The sequence below is a fragment of the Agelaius tricolor genome, unplaced genomic scaffold, assembly GCF_023055355.1.
Source record: "Agelaius tricolor isolate 1412-34295 unplaced genomic scaffold, bAgeTri1.0.p SCAF_4, whole genome shotgun sequence".
Classification (NCBI taxonomy): domain Eukaryota; kingdom Metazoa; phylum Chordata; class Aves; order Passeriformes; family Icteridae; genus Agelaius; species Agelaius tricolor.
In genome coordinates this window covers 31,469,677-31,483,758 of record NW_027269264.1, presented here as the reverse complement: position 1 = coordinate 31,483,758, position 14,082 = coordinate 31,469,677, and the positions used below count along the sequence as shown (strand labels likewise).

At 37.6% G+C, this 14,082-nt stretch overlaps 1 protein-coding gene across 5 annotated transcripts in view; it reads right to left on the bottom strand.

Annotated features, from left to right (window-relative positions):
• The window catches only part of PUM3 (pumilio RNA binding family member 3), a 65,088-nt gene continuing 51,006 nt past the window's right edge, over nucleotides 1–14,082 (bottom strand). For all 5 annotated transcript variants that reach the window (XM_071425120.1, XM_071425119.1, XM_071425123.1 and 2 more), the window contains exons 12-18: nucleotides 13,561–13,614; nucleotides 11,919–11,999; nucleotides 9,890–10,032; nucleotides 8,999–9,221; nucleotides 7,877–7,964; nucleotides 5,942–6,032; nucleotides 1–253 (exon numbers count right to left, since the gene is read on the bottom strand). In XM_071425120.1, coding sequence (XP_071281221.1) covers nucleotides 124–253; nucleotides 5,942–6,032; nucleotides 7,877–7,964; nucleotides 8,999–9,221; nucleotides 9,890–10,032; nucleotides 11,919–11,999; nucleotides 13,561–13,614 — 810 coding nt within the window. In that variant the 3' untranslated portion in view covers nucleotides 1–123. The remainder of the gene's footprint in view (nucleotides 254–5,941; nucleotides 6,033–7,876; nucleotides 7,965–8,998; nucleotides 9,222–9,889; nucleotides 10,033–11,918; nucleotides 12,000–13,560; nucleotides 13,615–14,082) is intronic.

The following is a 14,082-nucleotide window of genomic DNA, read 5'->3' as shown; positions in this document are numbered from 1 at the left end:
TTGTTTTAGAAATTATTTAATATACAAATGCATACACTGCTTCTTAAAACAACCATGGTACAAAATCTTACCAAATCTCAGTTGACTGCATTGATGTAAATAATTATTTTAGGTTCATTTACACTAGGAAGTCAATTTCTCCAGTAATGCTTCTATTCCTTTTACATTTTTATTCTGCTTCAGCTTTGGGATGAGCTTTTTTAATCCTTTTTTGACTGTGCTTGCCACGTTTTCATCAGTGCTTCGGAGAAGGCTGCAAGACACAGGGAAACAATGAAGGATATCAAAGGTCAGCATGCAGGTTATAGAAAAAGAAGCAGTCCATGACAGGAAGCAATAACTAGTTAAGATGACTGTAGTTCAAGCTGGACACTATCATCAGGCTATATATACTATAAAAAAGATGTAAAACATTCCATAAAATATGAAACTTCAAGTCAGAACAAAACCAACAGAGGATAAATCTGCAAGAAACTGCTGACCCCTATTCAATGCACTTTCAAATACTGAGTCAGACCAAGTTGTTCTGGGTTTCACCCAGTCTGGGCTTCAAACCTGCCAGGCTCGGGACAGCCAGAACTCCCTGGACCCCAGCCCCACTGCTGCACCATCCTCATGGGGAAAAGGTTTTTCCTTATCTCCAGCCTAAACCCTAAACCTCTTCTGTTTAAGCTTGTGCCACTGCCTCTTACTCTCTACTCATACATTGCTGTGAAGGGACCAGCTCTCCATCCATCCAGTGGTGCCAGACATGCTCTCAGGAGCCCACAAGCTGCCCCTTTTTCCAGCTGAAACAGACTTGGCCCCATAGCCTCTCCTTCCAAGCCAAGGGACCCAGCCCCAGTCTATGCCAGTCGCCCTCCATTGAATTAACTCCAGCTGTTGGTGCCTCTCTTGTAATGCAGGTCCTGAAGCTGGATGCAGTGAAGTACATCTCATATACATCAAGCACCTTCACTATTGTACTTTCATGCTGCAGTTGTGAAGAATGATGAAGCTTTACCAGTTCTGTTCTCCTTTCAGATACTACTTTTGGAAACCAAATCAGATTTCCCAGATAAATTCTCTTCCTCAGAAACAAAGAAATTAATCGTAAGCTGTAAAATACTATCAGCTTAGTAGTGCCTGTCCTTTTCTTCAGTTAACATTGAAATGTTCTTGGATTGAAGTACAAGATCTTCTGAGTTAATGACATACCAAATTTGCTACTTCAAAGTTGTGAGTGAACACTGGCAAGAATAGTGCCTCCTACAGCCCGTTTGTGCAAACCAGATCAGAACTACAAGTCTGACATACAAATAAACTAAGACTAGAAACAAATTGTAACACCCACGCACTGGTATGAAGCAGGCTGCATGATACTGCAAGTTCTTACAGTCCCCAGGATTCTTCCAAGTGGCTCCCAAATTTACATCAACCTAAAAGCTTACTTCTTACCTACCTTTTAAGCAATGATTAGACATGGCAAACTGAACTGAGTTAGACATAAAGGAATTAATGTAGCTTAAGATGAGATTTGAACTTTGTCTCCTTTAGGGCACCAAATCCTGTGCTGGATGGCAACAATATAGGCAGAAAAGCACTGGATGTCCATCTGACAACACCACAATTTTCAGCTACTTCATTCCCAGATTTATTTCTATGACTTTACAACAACCTTTAGCAGAAAATTATGTTACACTTTTAGCTGTAACGGTACCATTTAATCAAGAGCCCTTCTTTAAAACTGAATTCAGCTGAGAGTGATATTTTTTCATCTCTTCTATGACTCACATGCCTCTGATAAAAGCAAGGAAGTCCAGAATCCTGGAAAAGGACGTCCTGAACACACTGGTAATTAACATGGAAAGGGTATGTATGTTTCACTCACCACAAGAGACAAGGACCACACAAAGTAGCAAGCCACTCTGGACTGCATTTTACTTATGTCTAAAAATGAATGCCAGCTTCTGACAGTTATACACGTGATGTTGCTTTCAAACTCATAGCAACCACAGGTATGTCAAGACAACATTATTAATACAGAACATCTGTATATTTGATAACACAGCCAAAGACCAACATAATGACAGAGAGGGATATTTTTAAACTACTATTCTGTAAGTTCTTACAAGGTCTAGAAAGCTGGCACCTATGTATTTTGTGGATGCAAAACATAACTTCCACAGATTACAGAAATAAAGGAAGTCAATAATACATTTGGTGAAGTACATTCTTATTCATGTTCTACTCTGATGCTACACATCATTTACAAATTTAAAAATATACCGAAAAGTCATATATAGAAATTTAAATAGGCAAGCATCTATGACATTCATGTACTTACAATACTTAGCACACATGTGAGCATGCAGAGGGTCCTCTCATTACCTCTGAGATCCTCAAGATAGTACTAAGTCAGAACCAGGTCCCATAGATTTTTATTACAATCAGAAGCAAGTAGGGCAAGGAAAGGAGAAGGTCCAGAGGATACCAGGTTACTGAGAAGCCAAGCACATGCACTGCTTATAACTGACAAATAAAGGACTTAAAGGACTAGATAACCAAAAAAATTTCAAATGGACTCACTGAGTAATTCTGAGTTTCAGATCTCCACATATGTGACAGATGGCTTCCGAAAGCCAACAACAAAACAAAAATCAATCATGGCTTTAGGAGGAACTAGCATTGTCTGAAAATTACCTCTGTCTGAACATTTGAGATTCTTTATGACAAAAGAAGTGTGTTGGTTTTATATGGCCTGGTTTTCGGTAGCTGGGGGACCCACAAAACTGGCTCCTGTGACAAGCTGCCAGAAGCTTCAACCATGTCTGGGAGAGCAATCCCTGATGGCTTTGAGGATGGACATGGTGCTGGCCAAAACTGGGCCAATGAGAGATGCTGGTAATGCCTCTGTGATGACATATTTAAGAAGAAATTCCAAACAAAGTAGACACACAGTTTTTTTCTACCCAGAGAAGAGGAGGAGGTGAGAACATGTAAGGGAAACAACATGGCAGCACCAAGGTCAGTGCAAGACAAGGAGGGAAGGAGGTGCTCCAGGCACTGGAGCCAAGATTCCTCTGCAGGCCATGGTGCAGACCATGGTGAAGCAGCTGTGCCCCTGCAGCCCATGGGGATCCATGGGGGATCCACCTGCAGCCCGTGGGGGATGTGCTCATTCTGGAGTAGGCGGATGCCTGGAGGAGGCTGTGATCCAGTGGGAGACTTTATGGGAGAGAGAGGGCCCCTGCTTCCAGGGTGGAGCAGCCTGTCCTTGGAGGACTATGCCCCATGGAAGAGTGACCACACCACAGCAGTTTTGGGAGGACTGTCTGCCCATGGGAGGGACTCTCAGCAGTTTGGGAGGACTGCTGCTTATGAGAGTGGACCCACACCGGGGAAGTTCACAGAGAACTGTGTGCAGTGGGAGGGACCCCAAGGCCTCACAGGGGAAGGACTCCTCTCCCTGAGCAGCAGAAAACCCTGAATGACAAACTGACCAAACCCCTATGCCGTCTCCCTGCACTGCCTGTGGAAAGGAGGGAGGGGTTGGAGGAGAAAAAAGTGGGGTTTTATTTCAAGGGCTTATTTTACTTCTCATTATCCTCGGCTGATTCTGTTAGTAATAAATTTACTTTCTACCTTTAAGTTAAACCTGTTTTGCACTTGGAGTGCTTTCGCCCAGCCCTTATCTTAACTCATGAACCCTTTGATAATTTTTTTTCCTCTCCTCTGCCCAGCTGTGGCAGGGGAGGAGGAGTGAGTGGCTTTCATGGATGCCTGGCATTTGGTCAGTGTCAAACCATGGCGAGAAGTACCTGGGTTTTTTAAATGAAAAGATTTTTTAAAAATCAGCCATTACTTCATGTTAAAGAATCCCCTGCTATTACTTTACACCAGACTAAATTAATCACTGCTGTACAATTTAGGTAGTCTCTTGGCTTCAGTGCATGCAGTTAAACAAAAATGCGATTAATTGTTATGTGAGAGTGAAGTAAGCCGGTGTGACATGAAATGGAACAAAAGGAGATGGTTATGGTTGTGTACTCTCAGCTGCCTAAGCAAAAGGACATCATGCCTAAAAAGTCATCAAGAGAAGTTCACTATAGAAAGAATTTAGATTGTGAAATAAGTGTTATTTAAAGTGAAATAAACCAAAGACTACCAACAAAATTCATCAAACATACAAACAGTCCTACAATATACTTTTTTCTCTCATTCCTGTTAGTTAAGTTTCATTATGGATGAAATACTGCCAGTCTGGGAGGTAAGATCCCCTGCATGGTAACAAAGGACACTTCTCAAGGCTTCACTTGTAGTGACACGAGTAATAGCAGAGACAGAGAAGGACTGCCATTCCTCACAGACTTTTCCACAAAATATACCACTCCTGTGCCAGTTTCTTTATTGATCAATTAAAACAGTTCCCTGTTTTATCACTAAGTCTTCAATGTCTATTAAAAGACTATTACAGTGATCACGAACAGTTATTAAAGTGTTAAATATAGGAAAAAATCTATTCATTTACTTTACAAATGTATTTGGACAATCCCAACAGCTTAGTACATATACCAGCAACATCATATGTTAAATGAATCTGTTCAGCCTTGACTTAAAGGAAAAATATCCAAGCATTAATATAGTGTTAGTGAATAAGCCTTTCTAACAAAACTTCACTGAACACCTGTGCACAGGATCAGATAACTTAAAGACATTAGGTGCATTTGTTGAATTCTAAAGGTCTGTTATAAGAGGCAAAGAAATAGCATTATCATTTTGGCAGCTGAACAATCTTAACAGCCACATACATATGACTAGTAAGATGTTGGGTGAACTGGTTTTGTATCTGGATTGCAACTACTCTTCTACTACCAGTTCTTCTCACTAGTGATCTGAGTGACAATGACTTAAAAAAAGTTAGAATTAAACTTAGATTAGCTAACAGAAGTAAAAATGGCTTTTGATTCACCTTGCAAAAGAGCACAAACATTGAAGTAGCCCTACTCTAAACTGATAAATAGCAGAGATGGAAGGCAAAGAGCAAGGAATCTAAAAGTAACTTTAGGACAGAGAAGAGTGGAGCGGAAAAAAGAGATCAAGGGACTTAATGTTCAAAATCATGTTGTCTGTTTGAATTGTTTGCTGACTTTGCTTCAGTGAAAGTCTTTATGAGGTGCCAGAAGGGCAAGGCTGATACAGAAGTTCCAGAATACACACCACATACTTCAGGTTATAGGACAAAACCTTGGGTTTCTATGACCTGATACTGACAAGCAGCTACAAAGTGAAAGCAGCGATGATTAACACTGCAGTTCACTCTTGATAAAACAAAATGTTAATCTTAATCTGATCCCTGTAGGGTGTTTTTGATTTCACTAGTTGCATGATTCACTGCTTCAAATTTGTGAGCCAGTTAGCTCATTATAGGCCTTTGCATATAAGTCTATTCTTATGTATGGTCTCTTCCAAACACTTCTCTGCTTCAGTGTGAGAACTTTTTAGGCTTTGCAATTAAGGCATCAACACAAAACAGTAATTTACCAAAACAAACAAAACAAAACAAAACAATTTACAGATTTTTGTATGCTGCCACCAGTTCCAGGTATTCTAAAGGCAATTATTTTAATGTAGCTATTTGTGGACTGCTCTTTAGAGAGTTTTGTGCTTGTAAAACAAGACATGGTAGGCACAATTAAAAAAAAAATTTGTTTTTAATCTTCAGATTTTCTGATACTGAGCTGCTTCCTAGTACTACAAAAGACGAAATTCAAGGAATAATCTATGGAAACTCTGATTTGAATTTTTCTAATCCCTGTTTTGTTCAAGAGTTGCCAGCTGCATTCAAGATAGCACACACTGAATATCATTTTGTTGGTAGAAATTTCAATTGATGTTCTCTCAGCTGTTCAAGAAATTAACAATGTTAATTTAATCAGAAGTAGTCATGCGCCACACTTACCAACAAAGAATAATGGCACCTCGATTTACTTCTGCCCAAGTCTTCAGATTCTCAATACCAACATGTTCCACCAGTGTTCTCCCAAAGGAAACTGCAAAATGTGAGAAAGAAGCAGGGAAGTAAAAAAATGAGACAATACCTTTCTACAAAGAAGCCTGTTGAAAGTTCTCTGTAGTTTTGATTTAATCAAATAGATTTTAGTCCCCCAAGTATTCACAAAGTTCTGCCCCCTCAAAATAATTGACTGTTCAATGCATTGCAGACCTTTATAGATATTAGACTGCTTCCGAGTACTGCATGGAATTTGTTAAACAATAGCAGCACTGTGTGACAGTTTACTATTATAAGGTATGCAAACTTGTTTGTTTTTTAAAAAGGGTGTAAAAGGCTATTAATATCTTAGAGCAGGCATCCAGTCCAAAGAGAGAACTCAGCAAGAATCACAGAATCATTCTGGTTGAACAGATCATGGTATTCAATATATTAAATACGTAAACACCTCTGTTGAAAAATGCTACATTTTAAGCATCTGACTCTACAACTGAAGGAAAAGAATTTGAACAGAAGCTACTTAAAATTTCAGAGCTAATCCTCTATTGATGCAAAAACTTTATCTTTTTCAGCTGTACTGATGCTCCAGAGCTCTATTTCTTCAGTGGCTTCGAAAGCCTAAGTTGACTTCAGACTCATTTTATTAACTTAGGTTGACTTCAAGGCCCCAGATGAATTTAAAGAACTGAACTGCATGGAAACTGTTCTTTCAACTTAGCCTGCTGAGCAAACTTATTAGTAAACAATGCAAAAAACCTCACTCAACCCCAACAAACACCAGCCTCCAAGCACTGCAGCTATTTTTCGCTGTCACTTTAGATCCCAATTCCACCTGAAGACCAACTTGCTCCCCATGTGATAGCAATTTGTTTAGGGTTTAATGACAATTTAATAAACTTAGAGCAGAAATTTTGAATGGTACTTTTTTGGAGAAAACCAAAGGGAACAGCATGTGATTAAACTGGAAATTGTACAGTTTTTACAGAAATAAATCCAGATTAAGATCATCATTTCAGATAGGCAAGTCTCTGAAAGACACAAAAGTTTTCCTTTGGACATTTTCAATGATCTGCTTGAGAAGTGGGAAAACAGCCTGCTTTCAGAAACATTTAATAAAACACAACTAACATTTTTAAAGGAAATAGTGGCCACCTGAATGTATCAAGAGGAAAAGAAATAAAAAGTTTAACATCTGATAATTCTACATAGACAAAAAGATTATTACAAACAGAGAAGTTCCCTCAGATTACACTTTGCCAACCATGTGCTTTCATTTTTTGAGCTTTTTGTATGAGAAAAAGTAAGGATTAGGATAGAGTGATACACACAGAAGATTTTACAGTTATGTAATAACATAAATTTAAAAGCTAAATTAAGATGAGAACATCTGTGCCCAATATCTGCCTCATGGAACATAAACTAGCAAAGATGTCCTATTTTTGTGCACAAATTATTTTAGTAACAGTTACAAAGCATTAACCCAGCAGCACTAATGAACACAGTAAAGATTACAGCCCGGCTTACAAGGACTAATGAAACAGGGGCTCCTGTAAGAAAGACTTTACTGTTTCTGTTACTATCCTTAAACTACTATGTAATTTAGCAAAGCTATCAAGACATTTTAAGCATAGAAATGAACTCTGCCCCAAATACACATAAAGTACTGAGAAGAAAACCCCAAACACTGCTTGCATTGCAAAAAAAACCAAACATAACCTTGGCATTCTGTTTGTATAGCAGCTCACAACAGCAAAAAGATAGAAACAATAACAATTTTTTCCATATACTAGTATACTCAAAGAAACTGCAACTATCTTATCTGAGGTCAGATAGCAAACTACTCTGAAGTCAATCTGAGAAAATAAAGCTGTATTTCCAACATACCTTCTTTTCCACTCGCTTTCATTTTTTCATCTTGCTCTATTAACCATTTCAAAACTAGATGGCCTGCCGGATGTTCTGCAATGTGGAGCTTTAAGGGCAACAGACAAACGAAGAAAAAAAAAAAACAAAATGATTTAGTGATGTTGGTTCAAAATTCAGTTACATGTCTGCCCATAAATATTTCTGCTTGGTTTATTCAGTATGCCGTCACACTGATTCACTGAGTCATGACCTATGCTAGTATCAACAAGTTTGAAGTAAATTTCTGGTTACTCATTTAAATTGACCATTTTAACTCTTACCGTCTTCCCTGCAACATTTAACTTTCAGTAATATAAACTGTATCAACCAACATTTCATCCACCCTTCCAAGGACTTCATTTTTAATAAACAAAAGCTCTTGGTCTGTCTCTGCCAGAACTTCCAGACCTTTCACATTTCCACACCTGAAAATCAACTACAGTATGGTTTACAGAAAGTCACAGAAAACATGTGTAGTTCACATTAAAATTTCATTAAATGTCTATCAAAGAATGTGAAATACAGAGCTAAAACACCACAACTATGGAAATCTGGAGATATCTATCTCAAATACAGCATGCATATTTTTTGTTGTGTCCACAGACACATATCTGACTGAGTTTAACAAAGTAGGGAAGGGGAACTCTTTGAAGAGAAGGTCCTACTTTGAAGAGAAACAGCGCTTATCTAAGATCTTTCCTTGCATGGAGATATGCATGCCTGAAAGGTAAGAGATCCTGTCCCTCTCAATGTAAACAGTCCAATGACCTATAAAACTTCGCTAAGGGCTTGACTACACATTAGGCTATGTAACATGCTTGTCAGCCACCTTCCTACTAAGTGTTTAAAGCAGTTCTGAAGATTGAAGATCATGAAGCACCTTGCCCTACAACTCATATGAAATGCTGGCTCAAGCCATCTCTCCAGATGTGTTAATAATAAACTATGAATTCAACAAATCAGAAAACAGGATCACATCTAATGTGCAACTGCTATCAGCACAGTACACTGATGACTTACATAAAGGAAATTAAGACCAGACTTCATTTTACTAATGCAGAAGATCTGCAAGATCTCAGCACCTTGTCCTCTGTACATTACCTGTCCATCACAGCCCCCTGGAACCAGCTCTTCTGCTGCTAACTTAGCAATTGCATCTAGTGCAGGCTGGATGTCACCAAGAGCTGTTCTTAAAATATCAGCAACCAAGACAAAAGTAGCTTTGTCTATCACTACTTCTTGGGTATGTTCTTGCAAATATTCTAGCAAAGGTGAGGAAATGGCTTCCAGGAGTTCATGACGACGGAGTTCAGTATTCTTCTTACTAATGAAAGAGACAAGCACATTACTGCAGAAGATTTGCACTGTATGCACATCAAGTAACAAGAAATTTCAGAATATATGTGCTATTTGAGACATTTAAATTATTGCTAGATTCAAATGCAGGCATTATTGTTCCCTCTGTTTCATGTACAATTAAATGCATGTTGGACACAGAATTTAAGAACGCATGGAGTGAAAATGTGTTTGAAGCTGACTGTCTCAAAACCTCTGAGTTTTTTCTTGTAAGTAACATTTACTATTTCTTTTCATTTTGTTATCTCAACTATGGCAATGTATTTTTACACAGCTTACTAGTCATCTAGAACTGCTCCTTCTTCAAAAGCTAGTAAGCATCAATGTCAATACCAGAGATTAAATCAAATTAACAATTTCCATTCTTATTGCTGATTTTGAGATATACTTTTATGCTAGCCAAAGTACCAGTAATGCATATTACAAATTTTCTTCTACACTGAATTTGATACATGAGCTTACACACAAAATATATCACGTTTGCCCTTTATAAAAGGGGCAAACGCATATTATTTATATATATTTACATTACTTAGATTTATTATGAAGAAAAGTTGAAATTAAATCACAACAAAAAGTTGCATGACTTCTTCTGAGCTCTCAAGAAAAACCATGTAACTTTCATATGTGAGTTACCTATAGGCATTTCCATCTCCCTGTTGCAGAAGTGTGATGATTTCTGGAACAAAATGTGCAGGATCTCTAGGACTTAGCAAGTACAACAAGACCTTCTTTCCATATTTGTTGTTTATTATATCAGGCAAAGAAGCCTTTATTTCCTGTGGGAGTAAACAAACCACAACAAAACATTAATGAAATAATAGTTCTTGGTCACTATCAATATTAGAACTGTGAAAAAAGTACCAGGAGAAACTCTGAATGACAGAGACATGCTATCTCTTGTTGGTAATGTATCCATCTTTTTGGAGTCCTCAGGAAAGAGAGGGATTTTGTGCTGAAATCTGCCTGAATCCTTACACATGCCAGGCACTCAGTGTACAGTTCCAATCACATACAAAAGTTGAAAGCACCACAGACAGACTTTGGTCCAGGATTAAGATTCGGTGGACCTGAGAGATGGTGATAAGAAGAGACTTTCCTTCAGAGGATTTCAAGAGCTTAAAGCCCTCCTTTACCTACTAATTCTCAGCCCATACTGCCAACCCAGACAAATGATGAATTTTGCAATACTACCAAAAAATTCCAAACCAACAAAAAAACCCCCAAAACAAAAAAAACTACAAAAAAAAAACATTGCTTTTTCTCTGTCTCAAGTTTTACTAGTCTTTTTATCTTCTTAAAGCTGTATTTTTTTATGGACAGAATGATAATTTCTATAAGGTATCTTTGAAGTCCAACTGCTCTTTGAAATAATTTTATAAAGATTGGTTTCCTCCACAGAATATGCTTCAATGACTGATTTTAAGATGCCCCCACCTCATCATCTGCTACTAGTTTTCATTGACTATCTGAAGAGCTGGTTTTGATTTTAACATTTTTTTTTCCCTCTTCTGCCATCCTTTCCCCATTACTGACCACACATAAGCCCTAATGGCGAATTGTGTATGTGCGAAGGCCATGTCGTGTTCTCTATTTTCTGTCCAGATTGATGTTGCAGGATGACCAAACAATAAACATTCCATTACCTTTGATAATTGATTAATTCTTGATCTCAGATGATTCTGTAATTAAATGACATCTTGGAAGCTCAGCTAAAGACACAGTATCTGAACTAATAAACTCTCCAGAAAGCAGAGTGCTTGTTACACAGTACAGGAATAGGTCAAATATCTCATACTAGGACAGCTCAGATATGCCAGAACTTACTTCCTTAGACCTTTCCCAGAAGCTATAACATTCCAGGTCTGGCTCTGGGAACCAAACCCAGCTGCAATCACAGCTGAAATCCTTGAGGAACAAAAGCCACCTCCACACGAAGATGCTTCATCACCCCAGACCCATTAGAGAGGCACAATCTAAGGGCCAAATCCCTATGATAGGATACAAAATCCCAACTGCACCCTACACAAAGTTGCACAAGGGAAAAATCGTTCCTACTTTGCAAAACAAGCCTCATCAGAACCACTTTCTCCTCATATTCCTTCTCCACACACAGAAGATTTGCCTCATCTTTATCTCCCTGCCACTTCCCCTAAACCCACCAGCCCTTACAGCTATAGCATGAGTACTACTGCAAGCAGATTACACCACGTACGTCAATGTGAATTTCCCTGCTGAGAGGATGCAAATAGCTTAGCTTGTAAAATCAATAAGGTACCATCATCATTCTCAAGTTTTCCACCAATTTCATCTCTAGAAATACTAGTAGAGCTCAAACTTCTATGATAAAACACATTGACTTTAAAGAGACTCCAGTCACCCCTTATCCAGAATGAATGTGTACTAAAAGGGAAAATTCCAGCAAGCACTGAACCTAGCTTAAAAATTACTTCAAATAAATAATTAAAATTATGCCTGAAAGTGCTACGGTCTGCTAGGAAAAGAAAAAACTAATCATGATACATAAATATAATGAAACAGAAAAGATGGGAAGTACTTAAATAGTCTAAAAAAGCAGATAGGTTCCTAATTTCATCCTCCTATACACTGACAAACACATTGACACTATTTAATATACTATTTTAAGAGAAATTCAATTACTTACTGATATAATTAACTGCTTCACAAGTTTAGTGTCATCAATGCAATCAAATGCTGCCAGCAAGACCAGATGAGAAAATTCACCCTGCAAAGATGAGACATCAGAAACCACACACAATCATTTTTATGAATACATTAACTGACTTATAATCAGGATTTCTGAAGGTTTGTCTCAAACATAACACAACATGAAGCACAAGCAAATTCTGACTACTGTCAAAGAATGAGAGAAGTCCAACATTTAGGTTTCTTTTCAAAAGCAAGGCTTGTTAAAAGAAAAATGCTGTTAAAACAAAGAAAAATCTTCCATTGCAAGTGGATATACTGTTTTATCACATGCAAGCTATTAACCTAATCCTACTGTATTATCAACATTTGAAATCACAGTATTTTCCCTACAGCATCATTACATACAGACTTTATTTCTATTGTTGATTTGCTTAGAAGTGAACTAAGTCACATACAGTGTTTTTGGAGATCATATCTCTGCAATGAGCCATACAGTCTTTACTGCATTGCTGGAGATCAAGTCTCCAGTACACTCAAAAGGGCACAAACAAACCAGTTCACTTGTATGTCAGTGAGGCTCTACATTGAAGTGAAACCACATCTTCTGTGCTCCAGTGTTGTGTCAGTTATTATTTACCCACTGTCTCGTATTTCCATATAATTTATAAAATTAAGCAATTCATTTATTGTCGTGGAAAATTATGGAGAGAAAGATTACCTAGACCAGTGGCCCTCAAAGTGGGCTGCACAAGACAATCCACTGTGGTGCAGAAAGAAAATATTTTTGGAATTTTATTTAATAAAAAATAAAAATAGCCTCTGGTTATTTTTATCTCATCCTTTCAAATTTTCTATTTCTATTATAATGTACACTACTATAGTAGTAAAGGCATGTGATTTATACATAAATATATATATTGGGGATATATGCCCAGGATGTGATCAAAATGCTTGAATGCCACTGATTGAGACCACAATAACTATTAGCAAATAAAAAAACCCACAGCAACGAGAAAGGGAAGTTTAAAAAGCTCTTCTTTACACCTACTGTTTTGCCCTTAGGCGTAGGTGTGAAATCTGGCTTCAACTGTTACTCTGCTGGTATTGCAGACTCCAAAAACATGTTTTTCATTAAAAAATAAAACAGACTTCTTTCATTGTATGCCAATGTATTTCGAAGCTTCCTGACTTGAAAAAAATATTGAGCATCTTCAAAGAAATACACATGTTAAGAAAGCCTTTTCAGTGACATCTCCAGCATATCTTGATTTTAATTCCTCCTCTTGGGAGGCTGTTTTACTCCCAACCAAGGAGAATTAACCAATGAGCCGCATGAAGATGCAGTACAAAGTTGGGATCAACAAAATAAGAAGAAGAAAGAAAACTGAGGAATAATAATGAACTCAGCCATAATGAAGCATAGTACTACATGTAGTGCTCACAACGAAGCTTCTTGGCATGTCTTCAAATATTCCATACAGTTCAATTATTTTATATTATCTAATACATCACTGCTATTTTAAGACTGGTTTTATTAAGATCTCAAAATTGTTCCCAGTATCAAAGAACATTCAAGCTAGCCTCTATCAAATCACTAGTTTCAGAGACTATGAAATAAATGGTTAATATACACTCACCGTTGCTATTTTTTCAATATACGTCTTCATAGTTTTCACAATGACTTTCCTGTCCTATCCAAAAGGAAAGAGGAAACTCAAATGAGCCTGGAATACCAGTGATTCTGAGTAACTAAACTGCTATTTACACCTTTCAAAGAGATAATCTTCAATCTGCTTTCTAACGCAAAGGCATCTATCAAAGACTAACACATATTCTATTACTTTACACCCAGAACCAGCATGGAAAGTTAAACTGAATTGTAACTTGATCCCAGAGAGATCCTGTGATATATTTACAAGTCCAGATCACCAATGGGACGTGTCAAAAAAACTTGGAAAAAACCACAGCAAACAAAAAACCCCAAACCATCACATATGTTCATTCATATTTTGTCCATTAATTAAAGGAGAATGCATTTCATATCTTCATTTGGTAAGAAACATATTCAACAGAACTTGAAACTCTAGCTTGGTTTAAACCCCTATTACTAGCAAGAATATTTTGTCAGAAAGCTCCCTCCCTGTATTTTTGGCTCCTGG